We start from the raw sequence: 18623 nt of genomic DNA on the forward strand, positions 1-18623 counted from the left end.
GTGGATTCCCCTGCTGCTCCTAGTAAGAGCTGGAAACTCTGATCAAGGTCTGCCTTTAAAGTCAGAAGCAAGACGCTGCAGCTGCTCTTGGACTTTGCTGAACAAACAGTCTCTGGACCCAACGGTTCCCTCTCTCTCTCAAAGAGAAGCCCAGACTCTATCAAGGTATACTCTTGAATTATCAAAGACTCATAACTCATCAGCCTGCTTCCTAATCAAACTATCATCTCTGCAGACTTCAGTGAACCACCCCGGACCAGTTCCTGATCCAGTTCATGATCTTGTGTTTTGTGAATAGCTCAATAAATTCTGTTAAACTTTTACCCAGCCTCCGTTGTGTTCTGCATGTGGGCAAAGAACCTAAAACCCATCATGACAGAACACTGCGGCCAAACACAAAGCCCAGCAGATCACCTCCGTCGGAGGCTTGAGCAACAAGACGCTCAGATCCTTGGACATGCGCATACCCTCCATGAGTTGCATACAAAAATTGAACACCAGAATCAAATGCTTCAAACATTTGTCAGCTACATGGATAATGCTAACGCCACGCCAGCGGTACGTCCAGTTCCGGATCCACTTCCGCCTCCAAGGTCACCAGTAGTGACGTCATTTCCTGAGTTCCGTCCCAGTCTCCCTGAAAAGTTCTCAGGTAACCAGAAGGATTGTAAGGGATTTTTGTTCCAATGTCGACTACTTTTTGAACATTCTCCTGGCAGTTTTCCGAATGATAGAAAGATGATATCTTTTATTCTGTCCCAACTCACTGGTTGAGCCCTTGAATGGGCGGAGGCAAGGTTCTCCTCTGAGTCCAGTTTCAATTGTACTTTTTCTGAGTTTATTTCAGAATTTTCCCAGGTATTTAACCATGACTCTGATCAAACTATTGACTTCCGAGCTCTGCTGAATTTAAAACAGGGAAATTCCACAGTGGCTGAGTTTTCCATCGACTTCCGGGTCAAAGCCGCAGCCTCTGGGTGGAACGAATGTGCACTTAAAAGTGCTTATTTTAAGGCCCTAAATGATAACATCAAGGATGAACTAGCCACGATCGACGAACCAACTAGTTTAGAGGATTTAATCCGCTTAACCATCAGATTGGATAACAGACTCCGAACTAGAAACAGCACTAGACAAAGAAGTCTAAGTGTTTCTGTGCCTGCCCCTGCATTGAATAATGCTTCTGTTTTTTCTGGATCCACAGAACCCGTTCCCAAGCCAAGGTCTAAAAACCAGACTTATTCTGTTCCTTTCCAAGTCTCTCACTCAGATGGAGCGGAGGCCGAACCCATGCAGATTGGACACACAAGGCTAACTCCTGAGGAAAGACAACGACGTTTCAGGGGCAATCTGTGTCTATACTGTGGTGAGACTGGCCATTTCATAGCTTCTAAGTCAAAAGCCAGGGCCCGTCAGAGGAACTGAGGAGTCTGACGGGCCATTTGAAAACTGAAAAAGCTCCTCATCTGATGTTACCTGCTACACTTTTTTTTCCAACCAGAACCTCACCTTGTCTGCTTTCATTGACTCTGGATGTGAGTGTAATCTCATTGATTCTAACCTGGTCCAGCAATTACAGATTGAAACAGTTCCGTTATCCAAGCCCCTCTGAGTATCCGCTATTGATGGAAAGAAACTCCATCAAGTCACTCATCAAACACAACCTCTTGAGCTGTTGATCTCCGGAAATCATTGTGAGACATTAACTTTTTTTGTTTTTCCTTCTGCATGTTCCCCCTTGGTGCTTGGATTCGAGTGGCTGGAACGACATAATCCCCATATCAACTGGGCTGAACGCCACATTGAGTCCTGGTCCACTCCCTGTCATGAGACATGTCTTCGTTCTGCAGCTCCCGCTGTTCAGTTTCCTAGAGGTAGGGGGGAGATGGACTCTCCTGACCTTACTTCTGTTCCTTCCAAGTATCATGATCTGGCTCCTGTCTTCAGTAAGGTCAGTGCTACGTCTCTTCCACCTCACAGACCATATGACTGTGCTATTGAAGTATTACCAGGAGCTTCCCTGCCCAACAGTAGACTTTATAACATCTCTAAGCCTGAACGTGAGACCATGGAAAAGTATATTAACGAGTCTCTGGCTGCTGGGATAATCCGTCCATTTTCTCTTGGTGCTGGTTTCTTATTTGTGGGCAAAAAGGATGGTTCCTTACGACCCTGTATAGATTACAGAGGCCTTAACCAGATAACCGTCAAAAATAAATACCCACTTTCATTACTAGCATCAGCATTTTAACCTGTTCAGGGGGCAACAGTCTTCACCAAGCTCGATTTAAGAAATGCTTATCACCTTCTTAGGATAAGAGAAGGAGACGAATGGAAGACAGCCTTTAAGACCCCTTTAGGCCAGTTTGAGTATTTGGTCATGCCTTTTGTCTCACAAACGCTCCTGCATGTTTTCAAGCGCTCATCAATGATGTCCTCAGAGACTTTTTGAACATTTTCGTGTTTGTGTACATAGACGACATTTTGATCTACTCCGAGAACCTATCAGAGCATAAGAAACATGTCTGCCTGGTCCTTCAAAGACTGTTGGAAAATAAGCTCTTTGTAAAGGCAGAAAAATGTGAGTTTCACCAACCATCTGTCACCTTTTTAGGGTTTGTGCTCGAGGGCGGGCAGGTTAAGCCATCTGAAGACAAGATAAGGGCAGTTCTGGACTGGCCGACACCTGAAAACAAAAACAGCTTCAGAGATTCCTTGGTTTTGCGAACTTCTACACACGCTTCATAAGGAACTACAGTCAAACAGCTCTACCTCTCACAACCCTGACTTCAGTAAAAAAGACTTTTCAATGGACACCTGAAGCTCAAAACGCTTTGGAGAAGTTAAAAACCCTGTTTCCAGCCAGATCCTTCTAAGCAGTTTATCCTCGAGGTGGATGCCTCTGACTCCGGCGTTGGTGCAGATTTGTCCCAACAATTCGACTCAGACCAAAAGATTCACCCCTGTGCCTTTTTTTCCCGTAGACTCTCACCGGCAGAGCAAAACTATGATGTTGGGGACCGAGAACTCCTAGCCATCAAACTCGCTTTGGAGGAGTGGAGACACTGGCTCGAGGGGCCGAACATCCAGTTTTGGTCTGGACCGATCATAAGAACCTGGCTTATCTCCAATCCGCCAAACAAGCTAACCCACGTCACTCCAGATGGTCTTTGTTTTTCTCCCGTTTCAATCTCATAATCTCTTACAGACCTGGTTCCAAGAACATCAAACCCGATTCTCTCTCTCGTCTTTACTCTGCTGATCAACCTGAGACGCCCGAGCCTGTTCTTCCTGCCTCCTGTACTGTTGGAATGGTTTCCTGGGAGATCACAGATCTCATCAACTCTGCGCTAGCCTCTGAACCTGACCCAGGTAACGGTCCTCCAAATAAAACCTATGTCCCTTCTTCTGTCAGATCCCGTTTGATCCAGTGAATGCATACAGCTAAGTTTTCCGCCCACCCGGGAGTGAGCCGAACGAGTGCCCTGATTTCTAGACGTTTCTGGTGGCCATCCTTACACAAGGACGTAAAGGAGTACGTGTTGGCATGTTCCATCTGCGCCAGAAACAAAACTTCTCACCAACCACCTTCAGGCCTGTTGCATCCTCTACCCGTTTTACTGGTATGCTTCTGCAATGTCGGTCTGGAATTTCTAGGGACGCAGAGCAGTTTCCCGCTAGAGGGAGCCTATTCGAGAACTTGCGAGAGCTTCGGCTGATGGTCACGAGAACTTGTTCTGCGGCGCAGGTGGGAGTGTTTATTTTCCAAAACATGTGAGGCATCATTCAAGTGCTTGTTCTTCCGAATCTCCTCGATCAACCTTTCGTCGTGGTTTTCCATTGTTGTTGTTGTTGCTCCTCGGTTTTTAAAAATGGCGCGCCACCGCACCGAATCTAGGATGACCACACAGACAGCCGGAAAGGCATACCAAGGACCAATCGAGGTCTGTGTGGGTTTGCGACCCTCCGACGCAGTCATGATTTTTTAAAAGTGTGCAACGACGGTTGCAGAACCTCAATGCGGCGGGCATGGTCACGCAGCGAGACAGATATGACGGTTGCAGAGGCTATGCGTCAGAAGTTTAAATTGGCCTTAACATGTAACATGTCACTTGCCCTATTTAGAGACAAAGAAATACTAAATATAAACCCAAGAAGATAAGGTCAACTGACAGACATAGAAGGGCATGGGGACTGCTGTCTGTTTTCTTCTAATGATATGGACAGACTGTATCACACAGAGTAAATGATAATTGGGACCATGTACTGTAGAAATTAAAATGATGAAAATTTCATCTCATTCAGAAAACTGAAGATCAGATGTCTTCTAGCATGATAATGACCCAAGGTGAAGGGAACAGGAGAATGGCATTTTAAGAAAGACAGTAATATGCAGGATTGTTCTAGTCAATGACTGGATTTAATTAATCCCATAGGGAAATGGAAAAAGGTGGATATGTTGAGTCAACAACCTCAAAACCTTTGATTGTAAGAAGAGTGGACAAAAATCCCTTTGATATGTCCAAACCTGTTCACCAACTACTCTGCTCTACTCTGCTATTTTTTCAGTCTTTAATAGACTTTACTTAAATATTCAGCAATAAACCAAATTATGTTTTCCCCCATTATAGGTCCTTTTAATGTATTTTTATCCTGAGCATGGATACATTTTTTTAGTCGACAAACAACATTTATTTAAATGTTTTTTATTTGATTGCTTTTTGTTTTCCCTGAGCCACAGAATGAGTTTGGGTAGTCAAGTGATTTTTCATATATCATTTATTTATTTAGTAATTCGTTATTTGTGTATTAATCTATGAGCTATGTATTTAATATTAAATAATGCACAGTTCCTTTTCGTGAGATTTGTTTGCTTCCTCAGTGGTCCTCTGCTTTCTGTTTAGTTGGAATATAGGGCAGTACAGTTTGAGTGCTCTTATCAGAGACAGTTTGTGTGCTGCTATTTCGTAACAGTTTTTTGCGGCAGCTGGGGTTTAGGAGACCTTTCCTGGGTAGCGTGTGAGCTCCTGTCATCGCCTTTGCTGGCGAGGAGCCATAGGATGGGTCCAGACAGTTATGCAGGAGTGAGTGCTCAGAAGAAGAACGCTTAGGAGCGAATAAGCTACCCAGAACGCCTTGCTCTGTATCACTGTCTGGTGTAGCGCAGCTGCTCTTGTCCTCCTGTAACTTCTCCTGCTCCTCCTCTTCATCGTCGTCACAGCACAATGCATGGTAGAGAATTTTGTCACTGAAACGGACTCTTTCCCGTGTGCCAGACGTACGGGAGGTCTTTTGGCTGTGTGTGGAGCTGCTTGCCTCCTCGCTAGAGGAGTCTGGAGTAATAATGCGTGGTCCATTAGGAATAGGAAGTCCGCCATTCATCTGAGAGTAGACCGAGGCAGTGGTTGGGGGTGGAGTTGGTGTCTGGGTCTGGATAGTTCCCTGGCCCAGCTCATGTTGTAGATCCCCTGGTTGATCACTAGACCTGCGGGCAGCTGCACCAGCAGCCTCTAGGTAACTGCAGAACTCCCAGCTATCAGAGAGCACATCTGCATTGAGAAAGTCCAGCCTGAAGGCTTCTCCCAAACCTCGCTCACTGCTGGATGTGCTGCTAGCTGTGGCCACCGTCCAATCATCTGGCTCCAGGTCGAAGTCAAAGTCGGATGTTAATTTATCGATTTGACCCACCACCTAGAGCAGAAAAAAAGACACAGAGGAAGAAGGGATAAGATGTTTTAGAGACACCAAAAAAGTGGAGAATGAGCTACTGTATCTGATGCATGTTTGTTAAGCAAATTTCAGGCTAAAAGCAAATATTCCGAAAGGGTAACCTGTTTAATTGTACCACAACTTTCCAGATTCTAATATCTAAAACAGCCTGAAATATCTAATGATTTAAAACACTATATACTTATTAAGTGGAGTTTATCATTTTATGTCCATATCTGATTTTGTCTTATTTGGATTAAGCTAACTTTAGAAACTCCAAATGATAAAGGTGATTACATTAAACTTGACACTTTTTAACTGACGGTTCTTATAGTGAGGTAATAAAGGAAATAGATTTCCTGTTATGCTAATGGGTAACCTATAGCTGAAAAAAGCTGTCTCCAGGGTAGTTTACAAATAACCATTAGAAGAGCATTTTTGTCCATTATCAGGAGTTGAAAAATGTCCCCTGCTTAAACGCATCTAAATCCAAAAGAGGGTTCATTAAAGGCATAAAATTAAATAATGAAGTATTTCAAGATTAAATCTTGACTGGCAGTTTCCTGATTAAGACTGATCAAATTTAAACTGTGTAATCTTTACAGTTGACAGAGGTTGTTTAAAAAAAATCCTAAAAAAGGCGTTCACCACATCTTTTGACACTAGGACCAACTTAGAATTTAAAGGAATTAAGTAAACTGAATAATTAAACCTTCAATATTCTTCCTGTATTTTGAATTCAATAAAAACAAAACCTAATCTGCAATCATTGTGGATAAGTCTATTCATTATACCTGCATAGGACACATATTATGACCTTTTTAGATTTAGACTGAAATCTCACAGACTGTGTAAATGCGGATATCTTTCAAAGACAAACGCAAAAACTATTTCAATATATAAGATGAGGTCTCTTAGCTACAGATATAGTTCATTGTATGCAAGCCCCATGTTTTTTTTTAGGTTGTCAATCACAGCACAAAAAAAAAATCACTTGACAGCCCACAGAAAAAATTTGAATTTGGATATGATTCAAACACTGATTTAATGCCAAGCTGCATAGTATCATGCAACAAACATCAAAAGAAAGTACTACAAATTATGACTAGCAATAATATTGTGGATGATCTTGTAAGCTAAATGTATTGTATCTATCTATTTTATCTAGCAGCCATTTTACAACAGTGAGTATTTAGCTAGAAATTAACATGTTCTTTTGTATTTTCATCACCCAACTTCAAAATAAATGACTTTTAGTTTTAGCAGCAGTCTGCATTATTGATGAAATGAGAGCAACAGTATCAGACTGTTAGAAGCATCTGGAACACTAGAAAAGCTAATAAATGTAAATAAATGAACACAAAAGTTGAACATAATTTTATACTCCTTTAGTATCATTGCTATATCATCTGTCATAGTTAGAACCATGTGACAGTTTTGCAACAATCTTAAATTGTAGATTGTTCACAGTTATGGATGGGTACACAACACTACAGTTTTTCAAAGATAAAGTGCAGAAAGTATCTCAACCAACAATAAAACAGGGAAATATTAAATAAAATCATGGCCTGTGATCTCACTATGAAGTAATTCTCTGTGAGAATTGTTCCTGCTGCATAATATGACATTTCCAGATGCTTACTATGCTTGACATCTCACTGATATACACCCCCCACACTGGTAAGTTTAACTAAATCTTAGATTTATTCACAGCTGCTAATAGATTTCTGTTTGATTTTGCAAGACTTTTTATCCGTTAAACATAAATTGTTTGTTAATGTGTTTGAAATGGGCTGTGTGTTCCAGCAAGGCCTCCTGTGGACAGGTGTTTTAAATTACTCCATGTCGCATCCTCGCAAAATTGAATATCCTCCGAAATGAGCTTGTAACACTAAAAACGTGTCACGACTCATGAAATAGAAGGCAGAAAGAGGAGGAGAAATGCCTCTCACCCGATTGGTTGAAGCTGCATCTTAAACAAAGCGCCAGCTTTAGTTTTTATTGATGCACAGTGTGTTTTATGACTGCAACATAAAACCCATTTGTATCTGTTGTTTTTCCCCCCCAATTGTACAGCAAAGTAAACAGACTATTCTACTTTCGCCTGAAAACATACTACTTAAAAACATTTATTTGTTATTACCTTCAAATTGACCTGAACGCTTCTGTGATCAGGAGCTGCTGTGTTGAGTGTTTGATGAATAGAATGCCCTTCAGTTTAAATTGCGCTGCCTTGCTTGACAACCCCTAAAATCCCAGCCCTCTGTGCTTGACATTTTAGCTCCCTCAATCAGCGCATTCGGCTTTTAACAATGGATTGTGAAAATGAAAACACTCAAGCTCATGTAGCCTGTAAATGGTACGTTTTCCCTGAAACTATTCAGCAATTAAACACTACCTTGAATTTTTTGGGGTGTCTGCAAAAAAATGGGTTTGCATTGCTTAGCAACAGGAATGCAGATGAAATGAGGAGCAAACCTGCTTTCACTTAAAAGAAAAAAATAAATATTTGCAGTTTTTTGTTTTTCCCAGGTTTGGTGATAGTAAAATAAAAATGATTGCAGCACAAATCCAACACTAATCTTTTTTTGCTAACTCTTGTAGTGGCAAAAAGTTTGATCCCATCCATGTACAGGAAGCGGCTCATAGTGGCCCCATATCTGGGTCAGACCTATACAGAACAGCAGAGAGACGGATAATCTCCTTGGTATATAACAGATTTGACGAAGAGTTTCGCAATTGGCTTTATATCAGCCTCAAGGGTGGTTTTCCACAGCACTATAGACTGTTTGAGTTTGTAATTAGGCCCTTCGCTCACTAGACCTGGATTCTAATCCTGCATGGGGCATAAATATCAGCTGTGCTTCTGCCATCAGCACCTTTGTTTATAGATGTTTGAGGTCGGCTTGTTTTTCAGTTTAGTTCTGTTTCTCTGACTGTGACTAACTGGATGTGCTCTTTTCGTCCCTGATGTGGGAGCTGGCTCAGAGCTCGTCTGCCTGGCTGTATCTTCCCTGATGCCTTCAAGTCAATGAGTCGATGCAATCAACTGGTTTACCTTAGGTAAAAAACTTTAAATCAATTTGACTGTGTGATCTGCACTGCAAAAAATAGAAATCTCAATAAGTTATTTTTTCTTAAAATAAGTGCGTTTTTCCTTGATTTGAGGAGGTAAGTAAGACACTTTGCCAATGGAACAAGACAATTTCCTTTTAAAATAAGAAAAAACTATTTTATCGTCTTATTTCAAGTAAATATTATCTAACTATCTTATTTTAAGAGTGAAAATACTCATTCCATTGGCAGATCATCTTATTTACCTGCTCAAATTAGGGCTAAATATACTTAATTTAAGCCATTTTTTACTTATTTCTGGATTGTTTTTGCAGTGTGGTTGAATTGGAAAGTGCCTTGAGATGATGTGTTGTGAATCTGCGCTATAGAAATAAACTGAAGTAAATTTAAATATCACATAGATATTTACCTGAATTATAACATAATATAGTCTTGTTGTTTGGCCGAGTGCCTACCTCATGATATGAGAGCAAAATAACATAGCACCATCAAACAAGGTCCATAGTTTTCACGTCTATCTGTGGATCTATCTATCAGTCAATCTGTGTGTCTGTCTGTCTGTCCGTCTATGTATCTATTTCTGTTCATATTTTAAAAAATCCTTAAAAAAGGTTTGGGCAATTTTGTTTTTCATTTGCTAACAGGGAGATTTGGACATGTGTTCACATTAACATTAAGATGTTGAATAAATTAGTTGCTGGTGGAGAAGCATGGATATTTATGCAATGGAGCCCAATTTGGGATTGACAGATTTATTTAACATCGTTTTCACTTTGCAGCTGTGCAGATCTTTTTCTTTTAGTTCCAGAAGCAGATGACAGGAAATGATGACTAAATCTGCAAACATCACCACTGGAGAAGCTTTACAGGAGCTCATTATTTCCGATTTGTAATGTTGTTAAACCCTCTGTATTTGAATCCAACCGAATACCACTTCATGCGACACTTTGGCTTGTCTGTTGATAAGCTTTTTCTGCAGATCCAACAGCCACAACATCGTACACCTCATGAGTACCTGGAAGGTGCTCTTCTGCTGGCACACTGTCTGAGGGAATTGGGCTGTATGAATCCTCTAATCCTTGAATTACTAAACCTGTTTGCTATGTGATTTGCAGACTTTAACTTGTGGAGCTGTTATTGTAAAATGCCTCTCCAAGCTAAGCAGAGAGGCTAAAAAGCCCTGTTTACTTCATTACACAACTATTAATCAGAGGATTAAAAAATTATTAGGTGCATTTCAAAACATCTTTATAATACCCAGACAGAGGTTGCTTGGTAGTAACTGCTGCATGTTGTAAGTTCATTAAATATTGTTACTTTCTTAACCTGAAGCATCTGCAGAGAATGTATTGATGTTCAGCACAGCAGCAACACTAAGCCGTCTACCTTTTTTCTGATCAGCAATTTGAGACGAAACTGCAGAAAGGTGAGCTGCAAAGACTGGAGAGTTTTTGGTAAAAAGAATAAATGAGCTCATTAGAAACAGTTTTTAACGATGGCCATTACAGTAGTGGCTCTAGACAGAATTTACCAGGGGGACAGGGTGGGGCCCTTCATGGGGGCACAGAAGATAAGATTAACACCCGCATATAAGAATACAGCAAAAGTCACACACTTCTGATCTAACAGACAACTGTGATCCTATCTTAGTAAAGCTGAAGATTAATATTGAATGTCATTTCTAAATCATAGTTTAAGTTATTTTTTTAGGTAAAAATATCAAATTGGTCCAAAGGACAAATCAGTAACAGTCGCCTCTGTAAGCATATATTATAAGAAATTGATTTAGATTTACTCAGCAAAAACGTATCTAAAGAAGCACAATATTCGTAAAATAAATGAATTTCAGCAAGGAAATAATCTGATCTTTTAGATGATGCCTCTTTCAGCTCTTAAAATAAGATAGATATTATGCACTTGAAATAAGAAAATGGATTTTATTTCTTGGTTAAACATCATCTTATTCCATCTACAAATTGTATTACCTTTTTTAATAAAGGGGAAATAACTTATTTCAAGAAAATTTGACATACCTGACCTACATTTAGAAAGATATATATTTTTACTTTGTGTGTTTTCCATACAGGGACCATAACAGGGCCAGGACCAGTTCTACAGGGAAACTGGCCCATGTTGGCCCCAGTCTAGAGCCGTCCATGGTCACTACTAGAAAAATAACAAACAGAGGTAAAGAAGAGGTAACCAATATCTTTGTTTCTTGCAATATTCACTCACTGTGCTGACATCACTGCTTATTTGTGGATCTAGATATCTATTCAAGGGGGAAAGGACACTCAAAATTGTAAATCTCTCATATTTAAAAGAAATTAACAACATGAATAAAAAATGAAAAACTTTTAAATTTGTAATTTAGTCATTTTCTCTTCTAAGAAGCAAAGAAAACCTTTATCTAAAGGCTAAAATCTTCTTTTTTTGCTAATTTCTTTAGCAGTTGCAAATTCAATGTCCTCCTTTACCTGTAATCTTCCTGGTCTCCCTATAATTGCTCCTCAAATCTAATCTCATCCTTCACTTTTTGCAAACAAACTATAAATGCCTCCTATTTTGAATGTCCTTTTCATCTGCAATATGTAACTATCCAGATTTGTAAAAAATTACCATAGTTATTACTACAGCAAAAAAGTCTATAACAACATGAAAGCAGAAATGATTTATCATATCCCCACAGGTCAAACAAGCTGTCCTATTTAGAAATGCTCTCATAGCAGCCAACATATTTTTCCAATAAACATTGCATGTAATATAATAAAAAAACATATTTCAATATATATTGGTAAATCCACATCCAATTTAAGGGAGGGAGTTTACCCAATTCAATAGTACTTGTATAAATTGTCATGCTTTCTATGACCTCATATAACTAAAGATGTTAGCAGAGGAAAGCCTGAAGTAATTTGAAATGTCATGAGCTGACTGTGAACACCTGACACTTGACCCTTAGCAACTTTAATTCTGGACACTGCTTTTTTCCTTCAGACTCTGGGATCTTGATTTTTAAAAAAAACTATGTTTAATTCTAGCTGAAAAGGAGCTTTTGTCTCCTGTCAACATCTCAGTCATTTTTTCTGCTTTTATAAAACTGCCTTGATACATGGACTGTCCAAATCATAGTTCATTTAATTTCAAATATTCATTTATTTATTTCAAACTATTTCGACAAAACAAAAAAAATTGCCATAACAAAAATAATTCAAAGAATGCAAGGACATATTCAGGACATGCTGTCAATGTCGAGAACATGGTCTTTAATTCACTGAAATACATTTTGTTTCAAACCACCTCAGGCATACTGTACATAATGCATTTACATCTTTTTCTATTAATTTATTTCTTTTACTCCACTTTCATTCAAAATGCTTGGATAAGAACCTTGTAAGTTGTAATCTTCTTCAGCAGTGACCTTTTATAACTTACCTTTCCTGTGAAGGGAATTAGAGATTGGCTCCTTGACAGTTGAAAAGTCATCTGCTTCCTAATCAGTAATATAGGCAATAATTTTATACTTTTGCAATTATTTCTGTATTGTTTTCATATCTAAAAAACATAATTTAAGTTTTTCATTAGCTGTGACCTATTATAATCATTTAATTAAAATAAACTCCTGAAATATATCACTGTGTGTGTAGTAAATGGATAAATTAGTTTAAGTTTTAAAATTAAGTTACTGTAATAAAAAACTTTCTGAAAGAGTTGACCTTGATCCTACTTATACTACTTAGCAGGTTTGGTAAGTAAAGATAAAACAGGCTGTCATCGCTTTTTGTTTTATGGTACTCAGTCTTTGCATTTTATGATAAGCTAATTGTCTATCTTTGTGACTAAATACTATTTTGAAAACAGTAGAAATGGATGAAATGTGACTTGCTGTTCTGTTGCAGGTAGGGTTTTAAAGGAAAAGTCTGGTTAGCGAGGAATAACCAATGGGTCATTATCGATACCTAACACTAATACGTTTGCGGTGATTTAATGAATTTAGAGTTATTCATTAAAATAATAAAAACAATATTTTTCGATGCGATCACTGAGTGTGGGAGCGGCCATTTTGCTTAAATATAGTAACACCTCACCCCTAAGATTTTCCGGCAGTTACGTCACGGTTCGGTAAGCCTAGCGCCATTCTCCCCGCTTTATTAATAATAATAAATTTTATTTAAAAAGGCGCCTTTACAAGCAAAATCAATAGGAGCTACTAGACACATCTGCAGTTAACAACAATTATTGAAGATTTCCAGAGGACTTTAACATTGAAATTCAACAGAGCTATAGTTAAACTGACAATGCCCACGTGCATGGCAGTTGGATGTTGTCATACATCGGATAAAAGTGAAAAAAAATGTCACCTTTCCGATTCATGATCCTTCACAGACGGATGAAAGAGGGAGGATTTGCCATCGAACATATGGCCAGAGAAAAAACTGGTCATATGTAGCCAACATTTCGAAGCAGAATGTTTTCAAGATGACTTGGATTATAGAGCGTTGAGACAAACACCAGATACAGCACTGGCACTTGATCAACAGCTGATACCGCACTGTGACGTCACAAACCAATAGGTGGCAGTAGTGTTCTTTGACAAACATGGATGCCTCCAGTAAAGCACATTCAAATGAAAATTACTCTTAATTAAAAATGTCAGGACTCCTGTTTTTGTGTCTGTCTTTTCTGTGTTTGTCTCCCTTCATCCACCAGGAGGCGCCTGGTTCTGGTCCGCCTCCTCACACACCTGCGGTTGGTTTCCTCGTTAAACGGAGTGTTCTTAAGCTGCTGACTGCCACTTCTTCGACGCCAGAATGTTTGCAAGTTTTGGGAAGTTGTCCTGCTAACTGGATCTCTCGGACCTTCACACCCTGGAAGGATAAACTGAGCTTCAAACTGAGCTGGGATACAAACAGGAGGTTTGGATCCACTTTCCCCAAGAGATTGTTTGAGCTTTCACGGAGAAAGGGATTATTCTCCACAACAACCTGTTCAAGTACCGCAGGAAATCTGGGTGGCAGTCAGTATCTCCGTTCTCCAACTATCAACCGCATTCTGGGTAAAACCTGTTCCGCCCTTCACCGAATCAGACCAACACTGGAACCTCAGCACACAGACAGGAGTCAAGGACACAACAACTTCACTGGAAACTTCCGGTTGAGCAGTGTTCAGAGCAACACTTCTCCCCCATTTTACTTCTTCAATAAAACCAGTTAAACCTTTTACCTGAACTCTCTGTTCGGTTTTCTGCATTATTATATTTAAAGTCCTTTCAGAAGTTTGAATTCTGAATGTGACCAGACTTCTCCTTTAACTGCATAACTTCAGTAGCCAGCCATTTAATTTTCCCTCAAAGGCTCTGCTGGTACCAGTTTTCAACAAAAATGCTGTTTTACTATAAAAGCCTTATTATAACATCAACTATTTTAGTGATAATGCAGATGAAATACACTATAACAAAAATTAAATGCTAAATGTTATTTTATAACATTTATGACGTATAATTGAGATCACAGTTATTCCTCTCTCATATAATCTTTCTATAAATTTCGACCAAAGGAGTAAGTGTTACAGCAATTTTAAGTGTTATTGTAATTTCTTTTTCTGTTTCACTGCACTCTATCATCTAGCAGCGATGAGTCAACTATGTTCACAGCACCTGATCAACTCAGAACTTAGTCATTTCACAGCTCTCAGAGGTGCCTTAAAGGAGAGGTTGCCTCAGCAGCATCAGACGGGGTTTATTACTGTACCTCAACACCTGTCGGAGATGATTGGGCTGGGTAATTGAGGGTCAGAGTGAAAGAGAGCTCTTTGAGCCTTGTCTGTAACAGACAGTTAGAGTGATGGCAACGACAGGCCACAATAATCTAACACAGGGCCACGGTCAGTAATGTAAAAGCGCTTGAAGAGGCTCCTCTTTTGCCGAGATGTGATTTAGGAAATAGAGTCCCTCAAATCCACTGTTATTCAGCAATCAGCAGTTTTCCAACTTGGAAAATATAAAACTACTTCATATTTACAATAAAATATTTAAAATAAACATTGTTCTTTGTAACTATAAAGATTGATGCTTTCTATCTAAATGCCTTGCTTTAGACACCATGATAATGTGAACAGGTCTTTTCTTGTGCAGCTAGATGATTAATGAAGTCTAATTAGATCTTTTAGCCCCATTGCAGACAATACTGCCACACCCTTAGCTTGTAATTGTATGCTCTGCATTTAAGACATTGTGTATGATGCTATGTTCAGACTGCAAGCAGCTGGTTTATATGCAAACTCAATGGTTGACACCTATTAGAAGGTCCTGCAGCATGATTCGAGCAGCATGAGCAGCACATGTTGACATCTGAGCAGCTGAGCATCTTTTTTTTCACTTTTTTCCCCATCGTTTTATTGTCACTACACTGTCACAAGTACAACGCAATCAAATTCCTTCTCTGCATTTAACCCATCCTCTTGGGGAGCATTGGGCTGCCCGGGGAAGAGTTTGGGGTCTGTGCTCAGAGACCCAGAGTGGCAGTCTGTGGGAGTGGGTTTCGAATTCACAACCTCAGGATTCCAAGCTCTATGCCCTAACCACTAGGCCACTACTCCCCCTGGATGTGCTGCACAAGCAGCTGCTGGAGTTGAAAAAATTGAACTTTTACTGCTCGACGCGCCACATCAACCAATCAGAGAAGCTGATCTGGAAGCTGGCAGGGAGACAGATACAGTGCTGCACTAGGGATCACCTCACTTAAACAGTTTATTAAACCCTAAATTAACTTAAAATGTAGAAAACTGTTGGCAAATTATGTTCAGTTTTATTATTCTGGTGCCTGCAGTTTGGATTCAAACATGAAAAACGCCTTCCAGCTGCCGCAAACAGTAGCGGAGAACCCCCAAGAGAGATCAATTATAATTGAATCTGAAAAGCAGTTTTTACTTTTTAAGATACTCCTATTTTTCAGGCTCATTTCTTTTAACAGATTCATTTTTTAGGTTCACATTTTTCCTTTTTTAAGAGATTTTTTTTTTTAGATACATCCTTTCTTTTGTTTTTTGTTTTTACAAATTTTATGGCCCCAATTTACCCTCTTATATTAAACTCATGAGACAAAAGTGCAGGGAGGGTTTTTATAGTTGCATGAAGCAGGAATTAATGGAGCATTGCCACCCTACCAATTTTCTTTTTCTAGTTTTATTCTTTAAAAAGTAAGACAGTAAAATACTTGCTATTACACTTACTAGGCACTAAACAAAATTTTTTAAAAAGTGTTTAGTTATTTGTTTGTTTATCAAAATGAAAATTACAAATATATATATATATATATAGAGTACATTGTTTTAGTAGAAGGGGCAGTCAATGCTCTTCTTTTTCAAATTTCTAATATTATCTTATACATATTTGTTTCAAATAATTAAATTAATACCAAGATAATAATCTTTTACAGCTCAATGTGTACTTGCAACTCTAAATAGCTGCTATGTATCTATTTCAGCATTGACCTTGCAATGTACCTTGCTTCTTGCTCATAGGCTGCCAGGATTTGCTCCTGCAAACTCAAAAACAAAATGGCAAGATGTATAACTGTAAATGTGATTATGAATAACCAAAAAGACAACACTTAAAGTGATATAAAGATGGCTCTTCTCCCATATATTAGTTTATGAGCACCATTTCCACCATCCCTATGCGAAAGCCTGTATCACTTAATGAAAATGGGCCGGAACATTAACACAGGAATATAGACAGAGGTCAAAATCATTAAGTGTGAGAATTTACGTGTTAAACAACATTTGCTTAAAGGGGATATATACATAACACATGCTCTAATCACAGTGCTATTTAAACAGATGTTTAAGGAGAATAACTTGTTTAGATTCGCATTAATGCGATTCTGAATGAACAGATTTTTGTTTGCTGCTAAGTAAACAGATGGAAATTGCCATCCTTCACAAGTTTTACATAAAAGTGCATTTTAAACGTTGTTCTAGTGATGCCTGTGGAAAGCCTATCATGCTTGCACATTTATTTTCTAGTAGTTACCGGCAAATAAAAACACTTTTGAAATAGGACATCTGTAATATGCTGTTTGTAGATATGTGAAAAAAAACATCAGGTGTGATTTTCTAAGAGAACTCAGACAGAACACCCCCAGTGGGGTCATTTAAAATGCACAACGTGTGAGGGAATTTTCGCTGGAGCGCTTCATTACTCTATATTCAAGCGGTTTCTCTCCATCTGTTACTTTGCCACCCCTTCTTGCAGGAGTCATTTTTCAAAGGGGTTTGCAATGCATATTTGGCTATTATGCCCCATCCTGCACGGTTTTTCTTCTGTTCATGGGGAAAATTTTAAATGTTTAGTTGAGCTCATCAAATAAATCCAAACAAGCCTTGCTTCTTTCTCAACATGCTGGAAAAGAAATCTTTTTGAGCCCTGTGCTGCTTTTCCAGTGCTGAAAGCACGTCATGCCAGTTTGAAGGCCTCAGCAATTATGAAAATGGCCTTGCATGCTGACTTCATGAGTAAATCAGTCACAAATATTGTTTTAATTCAGTTAGCTCCTGCAGTTTTGCACTTTTCTCTCCTCGTCTTTATTTCTTCCCAATTTAATTCCTCCAAGACAAGAATACAAATAGATTCCAGCCACACATTGTTTGGATATGGTATTTCTTATCCCCCTGAAGCTAATTTATTATCCCAGACAAACTCTGAAGGAACATATTCACTGCTTGTTTAAGGTGCTAATAGGCATGTGCATTTTCTTTTCCAAGACATCCTATTAAGCTTTGGGTAAAACTGCACTGTGGGAGTTGTTTAAATACTTAGCATAACAGCTGTATATGAACAGAATCCAGAAAGCTCAAAAAGGTTTTCAAAGGGAGGTATTTTATGCAATAAGCAGAGGAATGCATTTGGATGAGCTAAAGATAGAGGGTTAAAAGATCAGATTCTAGGGACAGGTGATCTTCTTTAAAGGATCTGTACTCATCTGTCATCATGTAAATTTTAAGAAAGATGAAAGTGTCACTCCAGGAGCTTTTTTTATTCAAAAATTAAAGTTATAGTTTATAGTATTTACAATGTCACAAACCAAGGATTTTGAAAAAAAAAAAACTTAATGGCAAACAGTTAGTCCCCGGTAGACCAAAATATAATTCCATACTGTACATTAGGGCTAAGACAATTAGTGCAATTCATTGTGATTAATCGATTATGAAAATATCATCAACTAATTTAGTAAACAATTGATAATAAACTGGTGTAAAGACTCTAAAACATACTTTTAGCAAGCTCACAGGGAAACCCACTTACGGCAGTAATTCTACCAAATTTGCAAAAAAAGACATAAATATTTTTGATTTAAGATTTTTTTAGTTTTACCTGGTTTGATTCTGCAAATTCTGTTCTGTATTCTGGAATGGAAATGTTCTGAACATCTGTACAGCTGTACAAAACGAAATTCCGTTTTGTCTGCGCTCTGTGTATAAAAAATGACATTAAAAGTTGTCTAAGTCTAAAAAATTTCCTTAAAGGAACCTTTGCTATCTTATTATTAATCAATTAATAGAAACAATACTCTACATACAGTAATTGATTTGCAAAAAAATTGTCAGTTGCAGCCCTACTGTACAGAAATATAGGCAGTTTTAGGGTTTACTTTACTAAAGTTATGTTCTTCTGCACAACATGCCACCAACCCTTACCAATACAATACAATAATCAACAAATGGGAAGCATCTGCTGCGACCCACAGAGCTTTTACAGTGCCCTAAAGTAATATTTAAAAGAAGCTTTGGATTGTGGACACCAACACACACAGGTTACCCTCACTTCACACACTTAAAGC

At 38.7% G+C, this 18623-nt stretch overlaps 1 protein-coding gene across 2 annotated transcripts in view; it reads right to left on the bottom strand.

Annotated features, from left to right (window-relative positions):
- Window positions 1-4761: 4761 nt before the first annotated feature.
- The window catches only part of insyn1 (inhibitory synaptic factor 1), a 96104-nt gene continuing 82242 nt past the window's right edge, over window positions 4762-18623 (bottom strand). For both annotated transcript variants that reach the window (XM_038289846.1, XM_038289847.1), the window contains exon 3: window positions 4762-5691. In XM_038289846.1, coding sequence (XP_038145774.1) covers window positions 4879-5691 — 813 coding nt within the window. In that variant the 3' untranslated portion in view covers window positions 4762-4878. The remainder of the gene's footprint in view (window positions 5692-18623) is intronic.

Source organism: Cyprinodon tularosa, unplaced genomic scaffold (assembly GCF_016077235.1).
Source record: "Cyprinodon tularosa strain WSP-4 unplaced genomic scaffold, ASM1607723v1 ctg272, whole genome shotgun sequence".
In the NCBI taxonomy this organism is placed as follows: domain Eukaryota; kingdom Metazoa; phylum Chordata; class Actinopteri; order Cyprinodontiformes; family Cyprinodontidae; genus Cyprinodon; species Cyprinodon tularosa.